A 20,057-nucleotide genomic window follows, 5' to 3' on the forward strand; every position below is an offset into this window, starting at 1 on the left:
GTAGCAACGCAAGGCAGAGTGTCCTGCAAAAGCTGCGAGGTGCATATAGAAACCTTAACGTGTAAACACGGGAAGTTAAAAACAAAAACAACACTCCAGTACTGAGAAATTTCTCCCATACAGTTTCCTTTTTTAGCATTTATGCTCACATTCATCTTCGCATAAAAGCTATCTGTGTCTGTGGGGTTGAAAGGTTAGAGGTAAACAGGAAGAGTCTTTGAATAGCACCAGGAAGCAAGAGCGAGTGTAGAGGTGCCAGGATCCATCAGAGGCATAAACAAACAAGCCCATAAACCAACACTGGTCAAATCAGGATTTCAGGAGTGATAAAATCAACAATCTGGTACATTTTGTAAAAAGAAGGAATGACACTGGTCAGCCCCACCACATCAAAAAGCTGGAAGACCACAGAAGACAGATCCGAGAATTATTTCCAGGTCAGGAAAAACAGCTTCACAACATCTGCACCAAGTAAACAACACTCTGGAGGTCAGTGTCAAAGTCTTAACACCTTTGTGAATAGAAATACAGCAATTTTACAACAAGGTAAAAAACACTGTTTACACTCAATTATAAAAAACCCAGATTGAACTTTGCCAGAAAACATCTAAAAGAGTTTGCACTGTTCTGGAAAACAATCTTTTTGAGGCTCATAAAATGGGAGACTTTGTGCAAAAATGGTTGTAAGTCATAAAGATTTAATGTAACGCACTTATGATAAACCCTTTGATTTAAAGCTGAAAGTCTGAGCTTTAATCACATGTTAGTCATTTGATTTAAAATCCACTGTAGTGGTGCAGAGAGGAAAAACTATATGTACTATATGTATGTATGATGTATGTATGATGCATACTTTAATTTCTTTGTGTCTATTTGTAGTCCTATTGGATTTTCTCTCAGGCAGCTTGATTTCTGTTTAACAGATAGCTGTGAATTTGATCAACATTTGAGATATTCCTCTCGAGGAACATTTCCCTGGTAAGTTATTTTTAGAAGCAGCATCCGGCTTTTGGTCTTTTTGTCTTTTTTTAAACGTTAAATAAATAAGATAATCTGTGGAGAGCACAGCTGAAATTGCATTAACAAAGACTGTATTCAGCTCTAGTCTAATGTATTCTACGAGGGCTCCAGTCCATGACCCTAACTGAATAAGCTGTTAAGAAAACGAATGGACGATATCTAAAATTGGTTGCAATTTGTGCAGACGTTTGTGGTTCTTAAACGATGCGTCCTAAAGGATTTTGATAAAGTTTTCTTCCACAACCAGCTGAAGGTTAGCGGAACCAATGATTTATATTCCTGAATCACTGGATTAAAATTCTAATTTCTCTAACACCTGAAAGCTAATCAGCCTCAGCTTTTCTTTGTGTTCACCAGACCGGTGAACAGAACATGATGACAATGTGAGCATCTAAAACCCCCTAGGTCTCTTCAAACACAGCTTCAAGTCACATAATCCACAATCAAAGCAGGACACCTGACATAACTACGATCAGAAAACTAACAATTCTTTGACAACTCGTTAAGAATTTGAAGGTAGCACAGCAGTTCATGAAAGGACGACGTTGGTGCCTCAATGATTCTCTAGCTACCTGTGAGTGGGTGGGGATGGGTGGGGTGGGGTAGGAGGTTATCACTAATGCATTAGGCATTTAATGGCCCCAGTCAAGAGGGATAATTGCACCGATTCAGCCATTGTGTTGGAGTGCAGCTCTGAAACACCCCGTCTTTAATGACAGCTGAAGAGCAGTGGGCACTGATTAGAGCGCCACGAGAGAAAGAGTGTATGTTCTCATTCTCTAACTCCTCATTGATTTCAGAATACAATAAAAGCTTCATTATGCATTCCTAATGATGTACTTTGTACTTTGAGGCTGAAAGTTTCAAATGCAGCGTCACTGTAAAGACAGCGTTTTAACAAAACTTTGCAATATGTGAAAAAGAAATATTTTCGAGGAGCGATAAATATTCATACGCTCCGAGTGTTTACTTCTATTATCCATTTGTTTAATTATTTCCTTTCAGAAACTCAGGAAGTGTTTGCATGGGAATAAATCGATCCAGCATTTCAAACACTTGACAAGGCAAATGCACATGCTAATAGCAAAGTTATTTCCCGCCTGTCTTTAGACATAATAATGGTCGAGCTCTTATAGATGACATCCATCCTCTCTGAGAGGAATCTCATCTCCAGTGACGTGAATTTACTAATTGGCAGCATAGAGCTTTAAGCTGTCCAGCAAACACTCAAACTTCTAGAAACTTCCCACTTAGTTAAGCTGACTTAGATTCACAAGAAAAAGTCTTCTTGGAAACAAACTATTGTCAAACTGTTTACAAGGACAGTCCGACAGCTGAGACGAGGGTGGGCTTCTCAGAAAAGCATTAAGAAGAAGCAGGGTGGTTTTTTTTGTTTCTGTTTGTTTTGTATTGTGTGTTTTTTTTTAACCAGCTGGCACAAATCCAACCAAGCCATTTGTTGAAGGCACATTATTGAGACGTCATTCTTTTCCAGGGCAGGAACATGACCAGCATGTTTGACTGTCAGGAAACGTGAGCGGTGAAAGGCTGAGTACACGTAGTGTGTTGTTTTCTCATGTAACAACTACTAATGTGTGCACTCTTTTTTGTACTTTATGTAGTGATTCTTTTTTCACAAATATCTAAAAGCTAAATATGTTAAGTCTATATTTTTAATATTCTAATATTTAATATAATATCTTTTAAAGAGACATCCTGTGTTTGATAACTATGCTTATTTCCATTCTTCCTAACAGTTGACACACTGTGTGCCACTCCCATTTACGAACACACATATCTAACACCATGCATCTAGCCCCTAATGCATGTAAACTGGCACCTTCATTATTCACCATTTATTTATTTTTCCATATAATGAATATGATCCTTGATGAACTTGTAATGAATGCCCGGGCCTTGCTCTGGCTCAATGACTCATAAGCTGCAACTTGATCACTTATTAAGATGTGAATGCACAACATCTGAGCCTCGGGGGGAAATAGAAAATAGCAATTATTTATTCATTTACCTCTTTTTGGGAAGAAAGAAGCAACAGATTTTATAATTTTATAACTTCTGTGATATAGTGGATGTACGAGGACACATACTAAGCAACAGCGATAAAACCACACTGATCAAACCTTTTGTTTTGGTATTATTTCAGTCACATGCTGTTAGCAACTAACTTAGCTGTTAGTCGCCCTTCCTTTTGAAGCTACATCCAGTAAACTTCATCTCTGTTAGTGCTCAGTCATAACACATTACATCCACCCCCAGCTGAGGATAAGTTGAGCCTTAATCAGGCTTGAAAGCCTGCCAGCTAGAATTCAAGTACCAATTTAAATCAAATACAATGCCGTTTCTGATTACAGAGGTCCGGGGTGTTCAGAGGGTTTGTTGCTGATGGTTTGAGCCATGTTTGTTGCGGTTAGAATAAAAAAAAGACACAAAAAAAAAAAGAGCCGTGGCAAGAGTGGGAGTCTGATTTATAGTCCGCCAGGGTCAGCACTGATGGAGCTGTAGATTCAAAGGCCAATATAAATGTTCTTTCATTCCTGGTTCTACTTTTTACACTAACGCACACGCACGAACGCACGCGCGCACAAACACACACACACATAGACACAGGAGAGCAGGGAATGCTGTCCATTAGTGACCTACAAGTGGCCGGCCTTCTGCCAAACATAATGCTTCTGTTGTGGGGGTGAACTCCCTTTAGGGTAGTTGACTGAGAAATAATTCTCCTGCTCTTCACAGATCATTACTTCTTCATCCCTGCTCACATGGTTGGACTGCTTTTACTTAATATTTAGCATTTTGTTCTTGTGGCTTTTCAGTTTAAGGCAATCATGATAGTAACACATATATTTGGTCTGTGAGGTTAGACTCCAACCCCCTCGTGACCTGAAATATGATAAGTGGAAGAAAATAGATGGATGGATTGATGACATCACAGCTGAAGACAGATCTGATCATCCTGATAATTGTGGTTTATTACAGTCTGGCTCATGTTTCTTACACCATCATCTCTATTCATCAACAGTCGAACATTAGTTTATCACGAGCTAGCTTTATAGCTTAAAAGTTATTTATTCCTTACTAGCCTAATTGGAGAGGATGTCTCAAAAAATACTCATTTTTAAAAGCGCTACAGAAAAATAAGGATATCTTTGAGTAATTGACATATGACACGCATCATTTCCTTTAGTGTTTACTGTGCTACTATACACCCAAGACACCATTCTAAAAGCCATTTTATTCTTTCAAATATAAGATAATTTATAGGAAAAGACAAGTTGTGTCTTTGTGTCCTCAGTGTCACAACCTTACTGTGACCTAAAATAAAGACGTTAGTAATTTTATTTCATTAAGATTTAAATTTCAAACCAAGTACTAAAGAAGCAGCAGATGATAATGATGATGGCGTCTCTCGGGCGGATGTGTAGCTTTACTGAGCATCTGCTCGAGCTCTGAAAGGCAATTTTGAGGTTGTTTTTAAAGTGGCATGATGCTTGAACTCAGAAAGTAAAGAGAGAAAAGTTGAAAAAAGAAAGCTGAGCCCCAAAGCGCCATCTGCATAGCAACCATAACCTCTCTACCAATCCTCTGAGTGTGGTGCAGCTGCTTTGGATTCTGATGTGTTTGATATGGCATCGTTGCAGACATTCAAAGCTGCTTCAACTGTTTTTGACAAAAGAACTGAAACAATAATTACAACATGCACTTGTGATCTTAAATTGCAGAGATAGGTAAAAGTATCTTCTGAATATCTTCTGAGCCTGGAAACATTTTGTCACTCAGAACAGAAAAGCAAGCGGTGGATGTGAATAAATGCACAGACCGTCTCGTAACCTGAATAAATTCTGCAAAGGTCAGTTCAATGAATTGATCCAGTCCTAACTTTTCACATGCTTTAATCATGGTAAATGGCCTGTATTTGTATAGCGCTTTACTAGTCCCTAAGGACCCCAAAGCGCTTTACACATCCAGTCATCCACCCATTCACACACACATTCACACACCACAGAGCTTTTAGAATTGCTGGGCCACCGTATGCCAATAATGATGCATAATTTAAACATATGGCAAAAGAGCCTTCAAATAACATTAGTAGTCACCCTCTGCATTACATACACGTAAAGCCACATAAAAAAGAAGAAGTGTATTATGCCACCAGGCAAAATAAGTCAGGATGGTTTCTTTTCCACAGTGTTGCACCAGTGAATCAAACTGTGAAATGGCTCAGGCTCAGCCTCTCTCCATGGAAACTGGGCTCAATATTGTCATGACAACCTTCAACAAAGGAGGAAAAAAATCATGGAAGTAACAAGGGGAAACAATAAAAAGGCCTAATCAAGGGTGACAGGACAAGCCCAGTTTCCATCTCTGACTGGTTTTCCTCTACTGAGCTCATCTTATTTCATGAATCACATCCTGATACATGTCACTCATCTTTCTCCAAGCCCCCCTCCAAAGCTGCATCACTAACGTAGTTATTCAGGTACGGAAAAACGATCAATTACTAGCAGGTGACTGCTTTGTGTGAATATAGTCATTAAAATGCAGCCTTCAGCAAATGTTCCAGCTGGGCAATAGTTACCCCAGAGCAGAGAGACATAAAACATAAATTTACAGAGGGCTGTTAAAGTGCTATTTCCCCATGGAGTAAGTGAGATCATTTGTGTTGTATGTTGTAAGCATGTGGCTTTTGCGCTGGTGCATTGACTCCAGTTGTAATATATGAACAGTACATTCTAATATGAAGCAAAAATTACCAGCTCTTACAGACAGAAACTAGAAACAAATAACATTCATGCATCAGTCACCCCATGCACCTCATTCGCCCACAATATAAAAAGCTTAACAGCATCTTAGAAATAAACGGAATTCTGGTGCTTCTTTAAATTGTGCAACTGGCAGCATGGATTTGCTTTGTTGCAAAAAGTGAAGAAAAAAATCTAAAATGTTTAAACAAGCAAAAATGCATCTAGATGGCACAGAACCAGCCAATCTCTTCTCTTTAATATTTAAAATGTGGAGTCCATTAATAACTCCCATTTTCTCTTGGAGGCAGTGGTTTTAATAAATATAATGTAAAAGCCAGCCTCAATCCCACATAAACAGGAAATCAGGAAAACTGGTTGACTGGAATCTGCTGTATTTACTAAAACACAGTTTACAGGAAAGTATCTTCTCTAAGTGTTTTTGAACCTATTTCAGTTTCTTTTGTCTCTTCTATGTAACATATTAGCTACTGTTACCACTTCCTTACTTACCTGCACTGTATCACTGGCTTATTTGGCATTTTAACAGTCACTCCAAATCTGAGCACTGGCCAAAAGTGATTTCACCATCAGAAGGCTTACTTCAAGTTACGTTTGCAGTATAAATGTAAACAGCTCAGAAATGTTCTTTAGCTGAACTAAACTACTGGTTGGGTTTCCTGCCAGACGGATTTGTAAGTCTGGTTATCTATTTTTTTCTGGTTGGGTGGTTGGTTGTTTTTATACTTGTTCTTCTTTAGTTATACTGTGCTTTTCTCTTCCTTTACTTGCTGAGTTGGCTGTGACTCAGGGAGTGGAGTAGGTTGTCTGCCAATCAGAACATTGGTTGTCCAACCCCCTATCCTCCAACCTGTACCTCAAAGTATCCTTGGGCAAGATTCCAAGTTGCCCCTCAATGCACCAATCCAAGTATGTGTGTGGGAACATTAAGTTGTTGTTTTTTTTTTAAGTGTTGTATGCATGGGGCTTGTAGTAAGAAACCACTTGCTCAAGTGAGCTCAAATTGAATAGAAAAGTATTTTAAAAGTAGTAGTCTATTTACTAGAGCAGGGTGATGTGACCAAAAATATTTATCACGATATACATTTGAAAATTTGCGATAGCAATGTAACTGACGATATAATTGACACTAGACAAAATGCTTTACAACTCCACATCTTTATTAGTGCAAACCCCCCCCCACCCCCCCAAAAAAACATCAATGTATTTTCACTTAAACAAGCAGCTGTTCTTTATGTGCATTAAAGTTATATAAAAATTTAACAGTGCAAATGCAAATTCCTCGCTGACAGTTTAACCAAAAGGCATTTCCAGTGGAAACTGGCCGACATATCCTCAGCATAACCATGTAGAATATCCACAAAACTTAAAAAGAGGTTACACACACACAATACGGTAATATTATGTTGAAGCACAGTACGTATCACTCCGTGAAGCTCCTGCCTACGATAGCCGTAATGCTATCTCGTTATCTCAGTCTCACCGTTTCATCTCTCATTTCTATGTCAGTTTTATTCAAAATAATTGATCGTTTTCGCAATAATTTTAACAAAATCCTCCAAACCACAGCAAATTGAAAATTGTTTATATGACTGCATGTTTCTAGTCACAAATGTTCCATGTTTTAAATAACTGGAACTCATTTCAGTCACATCCAGTAGTTGTGCAAGTGCACGTAACTTCCACACTTTTTAATTTCTGTAAAACTGAGATTAGGAAACATAATAAGAGCATCATCTTCATTTTGTCATGCTTCTTATCTCAGTCTAACCAGTTTCTCAGTCCTCAGAGCTTTTAGTAAAAGACGGTGTGTACCTTTTTTATGAATACATGCCTTCTTGTTTTACACTTACCCATGACAACTTGCCATCCTCCCTCCCTTTGTTGCCATAGTGCTTTGCATTGTATTGCCAAGCATCAGAATGTTTCCCGTGTGCAACGACAGTAATGACGATCATGCTGGGCTGAGGTGGATGCATGTGTGTCTGTGAGGATGTGTGTGATAGAAAGAGTGGCGCTTCTTGCATGTGGCACACAGAGAGAGTTGGAGACGGAGGCAGCCGAGCAGTAATTAGCGTTGCCTGTCATACCAAATCTCCATGGAGACGTGTTCTGTAAGTCATCTACACCTTTGGTACATAATCGTGGAAGCTCAGGAGAGCAGGAAGCACAGCTGTGACTGCCGTTACACCACTCTGAACAAGCACAGCATCAACCTGTATAGTCTGGTGTTCGCTCTATAAATAGCTATACAGTAGAGGTGCTGTGATGACACAAACTTTGCAACGTGCAGTGGGAAGAATATGTGGATGCAATGCAAGCTGTGAATGAAAATAACAACGCACGACGCTCAGTTTATCTTCAACATCTGTGAAGAAATTGATTTTATTTGATTTTCTGCATATAAATGCATGCCTACATGGTTAAACATCACACCCACACACTCAAACAGGCACGCATACATACACACATGACATCTTACCGGGTTAAAAACCATCACGGTCACCTACACAGTGCATACTGGGGAAATGTTAAACCAGCCTACTGTGCTTGACCGTCATATTTGAATACACGGAACAGGGAAAACAGGAAATGAGGCTTAAAAGGTGAATTATTAAAATAAGCTTTCATTGGTCAACAGCAATTTTAACGTTGCATCCACATGAACAGACAAGAAAAGAGCTTAATGACCTAGAGTATTGCACTGTGCTACATACATACAGCTGTGCTTATATATTACAAACATCTGCATCAGCATAGAAAGATTCTAATGAAGGTAAAATGAGCTTTCCCTTTGTTTATTTAACATAAGGCCACTATGGTAGACCATGAGGACTAGATTATAAGTCTTGAAAAAAGAAAAAGACTCCTGCTTCTCTTTTCCAAATATGTAACAGAGTTTTTACAATACAAGTAGAAGTGTTAACTTACCAATTGAATTACACTACTGCACACATTTAAACTCCATTACTCAACATGAGGCACAAGTGGAGATGATGATATTGTACTGTATGTATCTTTACCAACATGTACTGAAAGTCTTTTACCATCTAATCTAATTGAGTCTACATTTGGTCCTCACTCAACCAGTAATGATACATCAATTGTGTATAGCTAATGTAACAGACAGACAATACTGCTCCATTGATTTTCTTTTCTTTTGTTAAACTCTTATTGTACAAGGATTTACAAACAATGTGTTTCCTGGCCGGGTTCGTATCACATCTAGTCCCTGGCAAAGTATCTGCATGTTTCCATGTGGTTGGTTCTAAAAAGCAGCAGAACAGAGACCACATAATAAAATAAAATAAAAAATGTGGGTCTAATTTGTTGACATCGATCAATGACTTCAAGTTTCCATCTTGTCCTTTTTCACAGTAGGCGTTTTGCTGTACAAACCTATATTCACAAGCAGATTTTCTCACTCCTTATACAATGTAGGGGTTTTGCTGATGTGTGTTGACTCCCAAAATAGACACATGATAATAGAAAGTAACATGGTAACGAATGTAACAACACATAAAAAAGGATTTTTACAACAGACTCACAAAAGCCCCTGAAAACTTTCTTTAAGTTTTAGGTCTGTAAAATGTAATATTCACAATTACATTTTTTTTTTAAATCCAAGTTGACTAAGAGTGTCTTTTTTGAAAACCCAGATTATCGAGTGTGTGGCTTCAATTTGAATTATAGTGACCGAACGCCAGATTCAGATTCAACTGGTGCACGGAGGAATGTGATATCACACTTTCTCGACTTCAAATCAGGCAGAGAAGTGACCTTAACGTCACTTTCGAATAAATCTGTGATGCTTTTTTCAGAGCCTTGGAGTCAAGCTATGACATATCCACTAAATAAAATGCATATGAATGGTAGCCATTTTTTGGAGTATCATACAATGCTTGAGCATGCAGTACATGCAAAATGCTCTCTAACATGTGAGTAAGTGTACATGTGATAAATGCAACTTAAAACAAAAGTTCTCATCCTGAATTCAAAGAATCTCTTCAGCAGTTCATTCAGGAAGGGAAGTGTACGCCACTGAGGAAATCACGCTCTTTCTCCTTTTCATAGCCAATCAGCATCAGGTCAGAGTGGTGACCTCCGGCTGAGCATAGTTTCCCGTGGCCGCAAGGATGTCTTTACAGCTCTCTGTCAGGAAACACAAAGGACAGAATGACAATGAAATATAGTGACTTAGCATAAAAAACACTGAAACTGACCCAAGCGAGTGTGCTACAACCTAAGAACAACGGGGTCACCACCCTTCCCTCCATTATTAATTAATCCTAGGAAAGAAGAAGCCCAAAATGTTGATACATATAATAATAATAAAACTAAACGTATTTCTTGACTATTAAAATCTTTATTTTCAACAACCAACAAATCAGTTAATATTTTAACTCTATTTCACAGACAAAAACAATACTTTTATTTGAACTTCACATGGGAGCCAGATGTTTCACTGTGACCATCCGTGTTGTTAACGGAAACCTATTAGTGGGAATCATATCGGAGGAATCACTTGGGAATATGGCGGCTCGCTTGAGCTTGGAAAACCTTCCTCTTCTCATCTGTATAGCTTCCTGCCACTTCCTCTTGCAGCACTTGAACTGTTTGCTATACTATTATGCACACAAACGGGTGGTTATCTCATCACAAATACACAAATACAATGTGCTTTTGAATCCCTGTGATGACCTTAGTCACTGCAAAAGCACTGTCTTTTTGTCCTGTTCCTGATAACCATCCAGGCATCTTCAAGCCTGCATCCATCTATCTATTCCTCTAATTACAGCCACACTGCCCTAGTGAAATATTAGATGTACCTTTATATCCTGTAACCCTGTAACTCACCAAAACCATCTCCCTTTGCCACATAGCTCTAAAAAGCGACTTTCAAATGTTGGCTAACAACTGAGTTTTTTTCTTTTTAATTCTGCACTGAGCACTAAACACTGAGCACTTCTTGCAGATAATGTGCACTAAAATGTGTTGTGTACGTGTGATATAATCCACTGTAACAGACTGGGATATCATTATGTACATACTCACCAGATACCAGGCTAAGAATTGAATTACCCCCCCTCCTCTCTCTCACACACAGATTTGTATTAAGGTGTTCTGGCTTTTCTCAGCTTCCTATTGTTTTTGTCTCTGTGACCAGAATAGCGCTTATATGGTGATCTCATGAGCTGACCAGACAATTTTCCATTATTAGAAAGCTCAGTATGAAACCAAGGTCGGACAGTTTCACCCCATTTGTGTCATTTTCATTGTGTTTGTGAGGCTGTACATTTATATAGTGACAGATTACTTCGTCCCCTGAGTAAACCTGTCCACAAACATCACTTCTTCTCATTTAGGACAGATTTAATTGTGCATGCTTTTTTTTAAATTATATTTTATTTTGTTCATATGACAACATGCCATTATAACTAGCACCAATTTACATCAACATCTTCAGGCAATGACAAGTTATTCAGGAACATTTCTGTATAATGAGCTGTTAAAAAAATACATGGGTGTACTCTCCTAGGAGAAAAGCTACCATAAGTGCCCCAGTTATGATAAACCCTGGTAGTGAAATAAACCTCCGCAAAGTGCAGGGTTTCAGCAAAACACCTTCAGCAATGTTGGACTGTTTGCACACAATTGTCAGGATGTTGACTGGATAGTGCTCAGGGTGTCAGGAATCAATCCACGGCTGCCAAATATAGAGCCTCTTCTCACAAGAGGCTTTTGGGTAGTTTGGAAAGCTCAGACATGAGATGCAGCGGTCATTCAAGCAGACAGAGATGGCAGGGTCACAGCAGAATTACAGCAACTTTGTCTCACCCTCACCCCCCATCTTCTGTTTAAGAATAATAGCGTTGCATACAAACATGTAGCTTACACAGTTATGTGTGCTGATGTGATCTAGAAGTCAATAAATAAACAATTCAAGTCATGATTTTCATCTTGTGTCTTTAACTGTATCATTTTTTCCTCACATGCTAGGCTTGGTACCCTGCGAACACTTGTGCACTAATCCTAACCTGAGTACTAACTGTGCACACAGAGAGATTGATGATGCAATTAGAGCTCAATTGATTTTCTATTGATCTGAGTGGTAAATAATGGTTGAAACAGGATTTACTCCCTTAGAGGTGAAAGACAGGTGTTTGAATTCAATTCAATTTTATTTATATAGCGCCAAATCAGAACAAAAGTCGCCTCAAGGCGCTTCATAGATACAGAGAAAAACCCAACAATCATATGACCCCCTATGAGAAAGCACTTTGGCGACAGTGGGAAGGAAAAACTCTCTTTTAACAGGAAGAAACCTCCGGCAGAACCAGGCTCAGGGAGGGGCGGGGCCATCTGCTGCGACCCGGTTTGAAGGGTCCTGGGAAACATTCGTTGTGCTGTTCATCTCTCTGTTCTTTTTGTTAGATCAACTATAAGCACAATTTATGATGATTATTGAAACTTTGCTACAAGTAACTACTAATATTTTACATTTCTTAAACATTTGTGTTTTTGTGTGTAATTTTTTACAGGTATTCATATCTTGCCACACAATGCACACTCCATGTACTGTAGGTATGAAGTTTAGCTTATAAGCACCACTGAAAGCATCTTAGCACTCTGCATACTCAGAATCAGAAAAAAGACAAAACACTGTGTTCCTTTTAGCCTTGCTAGCAGCAGGAAACTGTGATGGCATTATCTGTCAATCACTCTGTCAATCAAACTCACACTTCAGGTAAGACAAAAACATTCATCCCACAACTATACAACATCTTTCCCAAAAAATTGGTAAAGATATTCATGTTCCCCTCAGGGCTAAATATTTTATAAAAGAAAAAGAAAACATTGCTCCTCTTCTCATTTTTTTCCTCCTCAATCTGTGAATTATTCTTGTAGTATAAAACAAAAACATTAAATTCCCTTTAACTTTGTATTCTTCATGTATGTCATGGAACCTGGGCTGTTGCCTGAGCTTTGAATTTTTGTTTTGTACAGTCTTTGTTTAGCACATGTTTCCTACATGATTTCTTCAAGATTAGTTGTTCAATCCAGTCTTTCGGTTTCTTACTATTATTTTCGCTTTATTTTGCAATCTAGTTTCTGTTTGTCGCCATGGTTATAGTTTAACTTAATTCCTGCCCCGTGTCCCCTCATATCTTGTTGTTAAGCCTCTCTATGTCAAGCGTTTCCCATTTGTTACTTATTTTGGTAGCTGTTGTGTTCTTGTCGTTGTGTTCTTGTTGTTGTGTTGTGTTCCTGCTTGACTTCCATTGTCTCATTATCTTTAAATAGCTTCAGCTGTGTTTAGTTCCCCACCTGTTTCCCCTTCCCTCGTTGCCTCTTGCATATTTAAACTCTTTGATCTTCAGTAATTATACTTACTATCATAGCTAATTTATAATATAAGGTTTAATTTTAACATATAAGGTCATAATTTTACATATTAGCATAAAACCAGGAGTTACGTATGGATGCAAAAAATTGGTATTGTTAAAATTTTAGCATGACGATATTGAAAATAGTCAATTGTCTCAATATTTTAGAATAAACTGTGTAGAAAAATCTACATGCATGTACTCCATAAGTGAAGTTAAGGCTAAAGCCAGCAAGGGGTAATGCTAGTCATTGCAAAAGAAAGTGGAATTGTTTGTGAAAATGATCCTACTTTTCTTTTGATTTTTTTTACCCCAGTTAACATTTTTCCAACAACTTTACTTTGTCAGTTGATGCTTTAACATATCTTGAATATAGCAACAGTGGTCCAATTTAGAGTAAAACAGACACTAAAGTGCGCTATGCTACCATAGAACTGGAAGTTATTTCTGTGTGAGTATGCAGTATCCCTCAGCTTGTCAGTCATATCCAACCCGCACTTATTTTTTCAAATCAACAAGGTAGTGACAGCCAAAATGCTAAACTTGGAGCTTCATATCTGGCTCAAATGCAGCATGTACGTACTCACCAGTTTGAACGCTGGGGTTCTCTGAGGTTAGGAGGAAGCAGGTGCCCTCTTTCTTATTCTTGTCTCGGCCTCGGGAACACCGCAATGTCCACTTTTCGCTGGGGGACAGCGGCTGGGTCAAACTACAGCCTTCCTCATCTGAAAGGGCCACATTTGCATCCCCGTTCTGTTTGGAGTCTGGACAGGAAGACAAAAATACATGCCAACATAAATGGCAAAGTTGATACAGACCCGAGGGCCCACACAAAGGCAGACAGAGGTATATTGCACAAAACTGGTATTTTTCTGTGATGAAATCCAATTTGACTGAGATGCTAGGAGAGCTAATTTAATCACAGTACGTTGCTGTCATTGTGACTAAGTGCAGTTCATCTGTCAAGCAAACTCTACAAAACCTACAAAGTACAAGACTTGAAACACGATGGCTCTTTGTACTACTACTACAGTGCAACATTGATACAGTGCAACTTAAGATTAAAAGGTCAGTTTTCATGGTTCACACATGTTGCACAGGTTTGTCCTCCAACCTACTGCAAGTGAATGGATGGGGTTTTTTGGTGCTGCCAAGAACAATTTCAAGTAATAAAATAATCTCCATAGACTGAAACACTTTTTTTGCCCCCACTACTCTTAGTGAGGGCACAAAGAGAACATTTGGCAGGAAGCATCTCCAGTGAAACCATGTTACTGCTTAAGGTTAAATAGTGTGTGCTTCAAAAACAAAACTGCCCCAGAAAACCTGAGCACGTGAAACACCGTCACCTGCATGGTAGCCACAACAAATGGTTAGTGAGAAAACATGCCTCTGACATTTTAGAGAGTTTAAAAATTGTACTGTAGCCTCACCTGAGCGGTTCCTACTGATGTTCTCCTCAGGAGCCAGTGGACACGTGTCACTCTGAGTACTGTCTCTGTGCGAGTTTGTTTCTGACTTCCCAAACGAGGCTGAGTCAGTTGGAGCATCAGGGTTTGGGTTGTGCTTCTTCTTCTTTTTTGGCAGCTTCTGTTTTGCCATAGCCAGCGAGTAGTACATCCCAAAGTTATTGACGATGACGGGAACCGGCATAGCAATGGTCAGCACCCCAGCCAGTGCACAAAGCGCCCCTACCATCATGCCGAGCCACGTCTGTGGATACATGTCTCCATAGCCCAGTGTGGTCATAGTGACCACTGCCCACCAAAAGCTGATGGGGATATTCTTGAAGTGCGTGTGATTGCAGCCTGTGGGGTCATTAGGCTGGATTCCAATACGCTCAGCATAGTAAATCATGGTGGCAAAGATTAGCACACCTAGCGCCAAGAAGATAATAAGCAAGAGGAATTCATTGACACTAGCCCTCAACGTGTGACCCAGGACACGCAGGCCTACAAAGTGGCGCGTCAGCTTGAAAATCCGGAGGATTCGAACAAACCGGACCACACGGAGGAAGTTTAGCACATCATTGGCAGCTTTGGATGACAGACTTTTCAGAGCCAACTCCAGGTAGAATGGTAGAATGGCCACAAAGTCAATGATGTTGAGCGTGTTTCTGATGAAGACTACTTTGTCTGGGCAGGATATTATGCGCACCAGAAATTCAAACGTGAACCAGACTACACAGATGCCCTCCACGGTGAAGAGGACTGGGTTGGTCACTATTTCGTTCCTTGTGATGTTCTTTGTCATGTTGCCCTGTACAACATGCTCCGTCCAGTTTTGCACTTCATAGAAGGCATCGTGGGTCTCCAGGCAGAATGTGGTGATCGACACCAGGATGAAGAAGAGAGAGGCAAGTGCAACTCCCTGGAGGAGAAAGATAATGACTGTTAATCAATACAATGTTATGTCAACCCACAATTAGTGAACAGCCAGTATAGGGTTTCTAAAGCTCAAACCACCATCTGCATGATGCATCCATGCTAGAAACGAGTTTTCAATTAACACGGTATATAATAAGACCTCTTTTATCTTCAAACTTCAAAGTTTAAAAAAAAGGATGTGCCAATCAACTCTCGTGTGTTGAAGGATTTTATTTCTGGGGGAGGTAATGAGCGTCAGTTGACTGACAATAAGCAAACACTGTATTTATGTATCACTGGAAAACTTAACTCAGGCACAACAACTTAATGATTTAAGTTTGTTGTGACTGATCATTGCCTGTGAAGCGAGTTTCACATAGGAGGATAAAAATGAGCCCTCAGTATCCCCAACTATACTGACCGAATGCAAAAAAGCAGGAAAAAAAATAACAATATGACACATACAAACAACCAAATTATATCTGGAATCATTTCCAGAGGAACATTTGTCCAGTAGCTTGACTAATGCAGCAGCAAGATAGCTGTGAATTAATAAAGTTAACGTTTATACTCAAACAATTTCCCAGGTTTAACAAACGCAATTTTTTAAACATGTCTCCATGTAAAATTTTGCCAAGTAAACTAAACCCGAATCCAAAACATTCACAATCATCCACTAATCATCTGTGTAACTGAGATGAAAGCAAAGGTCCTAATGAGTTCTCGTATGGCTTGCTGGCATGCGCTTTCATAATTACTTACAAAGTGAATGTATTTTTTGAACCAAATGCAAGCACATGTTATGAATAGTTAAGCTCAAAAAATAAAAGCTCACAGTTAGTCATCCAGTCCAAGTGAAACCCTCCCTCAGAAACATCAGACTCATTATTCTACCACTTTGCCTCCTCAGGGCATGCTATTTACCTGTCAGGAAATAATGGTTCAGATTGTCTTCTACAGCTCTACTTAGTAGGTGGCATTTTCTTTATGCTTATTTGAAAATGCTCTTTGTCTGTGGGAGAGCGAGGACAATATTCTCAGAGAAAACAGACCAATTTAACACCAATTACTTTCCATGAATATAGACTGAACCATGCTGACAGAAGACGTGATTCTAATAACGCTGGCTTAGACGGGCACAAACAGCAGGGGGCGCTAATACAGTAACAACACCACTACCTGCAAAAATAATATGAACAGTCTTTAACATATCATTTTATTTATTTATTTTTTACAACACAAATCACTCTATGACTCACAAAGGAAACAGAAAGGGAAAAACAAGCAGAGTGTCCTGATGCAAAACTGAGAGGAGAGAATGCTGAACGCCTTACAGCCTCCACATGTGTTTTAGAGCATGTGTTCTGCATGCAAGCCTTCCCTTATATGAAAAATAGGGTCAAATAGCTTTTATGGTTGCTGACAGGCAAAATGAACAATGTGGCTCCACAGCATTCACCTGGTCCAGCACAATGGCTGTGCGCGTCTATGTTTGTGTTAACGCTGTGTGCTTACTCATACATGATATGTCTTTATTGTTTACTGATACCTGGGCAAATTGTAGTGCCTCTCCAGCCTTTCTAACCTTCCAGCTGGATAAATATGTAACTGGAACTTGCATGCACTTTGCCATTTTTTCTCCCTTGAGGGAATCTCACATATGAGTCAGCTAAATCACATGTGGAAAAGAACAAATACTGCACTGAAAGGCTCAATGGGAACATTAATTCACAGTGGAATTAGAATAAAACAATAAGAAGTGGACATCTGATGGAGTTGGAGTAAACTTGATACTGCACACTTAAAAAAAACAAACCCTAAATAGATAAATCAACACGCATAACACATATTGTGGAGCTTGTAACCACTAAAACCTTTATATTTGTCCCTGAGGTGCTCACTGCTTTGATCCCCTGAGAAGATGACGACTGAGGCACAGGACTATTGGGAAGGAGGTAAAAGCAAAACTGTGCCCCAGGAGGATCTCCTGCTCTGCAGGCACGTTTTCCCCAAACATCATCAGCACTAACAGTGCTCATTATGTGAGAGTCACAGATCGCAAGAGACAAAAATGATGTTTAACAATTATTTTCTTTTAGTGACTGAAACTAAGGGGTGTAACCATGTCAACATAGACTCTAATAATAAAAGCTTTTAATTAAGCGCTAATTTATCTCCATTCATTGTATCTAGCTCACAGACATGCATGCTCATATAAAATATATTTTCAATGTGTCGTCTCTTCAGTGCTTTCCTATTAGAAAGCTTTTGCAGACAAGGGCCAGATATGCAGCCGGCACCAAATAATTAAGCTTCTCTGAAGACCCGGCCACTTTTACAGCACCTCATTTTCCAGGCTCAATTAATAAAACATGGTGCCAGCATTTCATCAACCCCCTCTGGACTTCCCATTGTCCCAGTCCCTCTTCACGTGCTGTATGAGGGTCTCAAATGTTAACCCTGAAAGGTGGAGCTCCGTGTAAACACCAGACGAAACCTGTTATAGGACAACAGCGCAAGAACTGATTATAGATATATATGTGTCAAGATAAAAAGGCCTAATAATTTTTTATACCAACACCATAATTATATGATAAAGCTAAAAAATACCCCAATATCTATACATTTGCCGGAGCTAAAAGTAGCTTTTCAGATGCTGCTAGTTTGTTTGAATGTCTCATAAAAGGCTCTCACTAGTCATCTCTTTCCATCTGTCAGCAGTGAATTATATCAAGAGGATGTTGGAGTGGTGGTGTTTGTGGTAGCTCAACCAAATTTACCCCCTGGCTTCCCGCCTGAATACAAAGTTAGCTTTGCATAATGGAAAGGCAACAGAGCTGACTCCAGTTTCTTTAGTGGGGGGTAGAAAACTTGCACAAGATGTATGCTTTGTAATTACACATTTACACAAGCTGCTGTACAATAACTCTACCTAAATACAGCAGAATACCAAACTGAATAATATCCAATCGCTCTAACTTTAAGTAAACGAGAGTAACAGGGCTTCCAAACCATAAGCCCAAGTTGGACATTACTATGTTAACTACTTGTTTTAGGCGTGGCAGCAGAGCTGCACACATTAGCCACATATTCAGCTAATGACCTGTCAAGTCTGCTTATGCCCTGTAAACCCATTCAGTCCAGTCTGGTTCCAATCCACTCTTTCTTCACCCCCATCCATTTACCTTATCTCATTGCTCTCTATTCCCATCCATTCATCTTTTCTTCCCTCCTCTCATCTCCTCTTATTCAATCATGGGCATCCCTCTCTTCTCTTTCTTTTTCCAGGTACTATCTGGGGGCCGTAATCAGCTCAGGTGACACAACACCTGCCCCCATATTGAGCCTCCTCCTGCCATTAACTCCAACAACTTCCTCCTCCTACGTTAATTCCCTTCCCTTCATCCATCCATCCATCCTCAACATTCAATACTTTGTCATTTCACAAAAACCTTTAATCACACATTGTTAGTATAATTGAGTGAGGAGTAGAAGACCATTATTTGTAATGAGGAAAGAGGCTGCACTCTCCCAAGCAGCTGTGGAAGTCATAATGGAACAAACTACGCAGAATTTCCACCAGGTTGTACAGCAAATGTCTAACTGACTAGAGACAGGCGTTGTGACAGCAAAAATTTAAAGATCCTTTCGAGATCTGTTGGAAGGATCTGCTTTGAATAATAGCTGCTGTCTGATGGTTTCATAAAAGTTCAATTACCTGGTCATAAATTCTTAAAACTACATCTACGTCTCTTCCCTCACTGAAAGACCCAGAATATATAATGTGCAAAGCTCTTCTCAAAATAAGAAGCAGACAGACTTAACTACATATTCATTACTTCCATGCTAATTAATCTTTTGTGATATCTATCTATAGATATATATAGATTCTAGATGCTATTCTTTATTTAATCTGAGGGTAGGAAACACACATCACACATCAGCTACTGTATCAGGTCATTCCTGAGTTCTGAAATTTGTTCCTTTATGCACGTTTTCATGCCGCACAGTGTTACCAAAGACATCTTCTACCCAGCAGTAGAATTTAAAATCTGTACGTGTCAAACTGCAGGTACAAACTAATCACCACAGTGAAACTCCATCATTAACACCAATCATCACGCTTTTAAGTGTGGAGGTAGTTTCATTTTGTGTGACTCTAAATTCACATTAAAACACAGAAATATTCAGATGACACAGAAGCGTTAATACATCTTGTTGGTGCCATTCCTGAACCTGTTGAAGAGGGGAAAAATTCTTCCTCCTTACTTAGCATCACTTGCAACAGTGTTTTAAAATAAAATAATGTTTCATCATTAGTCAGATCCAAATGTTGGCTGCACACATCTACTGATAATCTATTTTTTCCAAGTACCATTAATTATTCTGGTGAGTATAAATAAAGCTCGCTCTGGAACGGTTCGCAGCCGAGTGTGAAGCAGCGGGAATGAGGATCAGCACCTCCAAATCTGAGGCCATGGTTCTCAGCCGGAAAAGGG

The 20,057-nt window shown here is 39.3% G+C and overlaps 1 protein-coding gene across 1 annotated transcript in view; it reads right to left on the reverse strand.

Moving 5' to 3' along the window:
• Nucleotides 1-8,198: 8,198 nt before the first annotated feature.
• Nucleotides 8,199-20,057, reverse strand: part of kcnc4 (potassium voltage-gated channel, Shaw-related subfamily, member 4) — a 24,713-nt gene continuing 12,854 nt past the window's right edge. Inside the window, exons 2-4 of the mRNA XM_005732834.1 lie at nt 14,626-15,562; nt 13,780-13,956; nt 8,199-9,956 (exon numbers count right to left, since the gene is read on the reverse strand). Coding sequence (XP_005732891.1) covers nt 9,889-9,956; nt 13,780-13,956; nt 14,626-15,562 — 1,182 coding nt within the window. The 3' untranslated portion in view covers nt 8,199-9,888. The remainder of the gene's footprint in view (nt 9,957-13,779; nt 13,957-14,625; nt 15,563-20,057) is intronic.

This window comes from Pundamilia nyererei, unplaced genomic scaffold (genome assembly GCF_000239375.1).
Source record: "Pundamilia nyererei isolate P.nyererei 1_Seehausen unplaced genomic scaffold, PunNye1.0 scaffold00049, whole genome shotgun sequence".
In the NCBI taxonomy this organism is placed as follows: Eukaryota; Metazoa; Chordata; class Actinopteri; order Cichliformes; family Cichlidae; genus Pundamilia; species Pundamilia nyererei.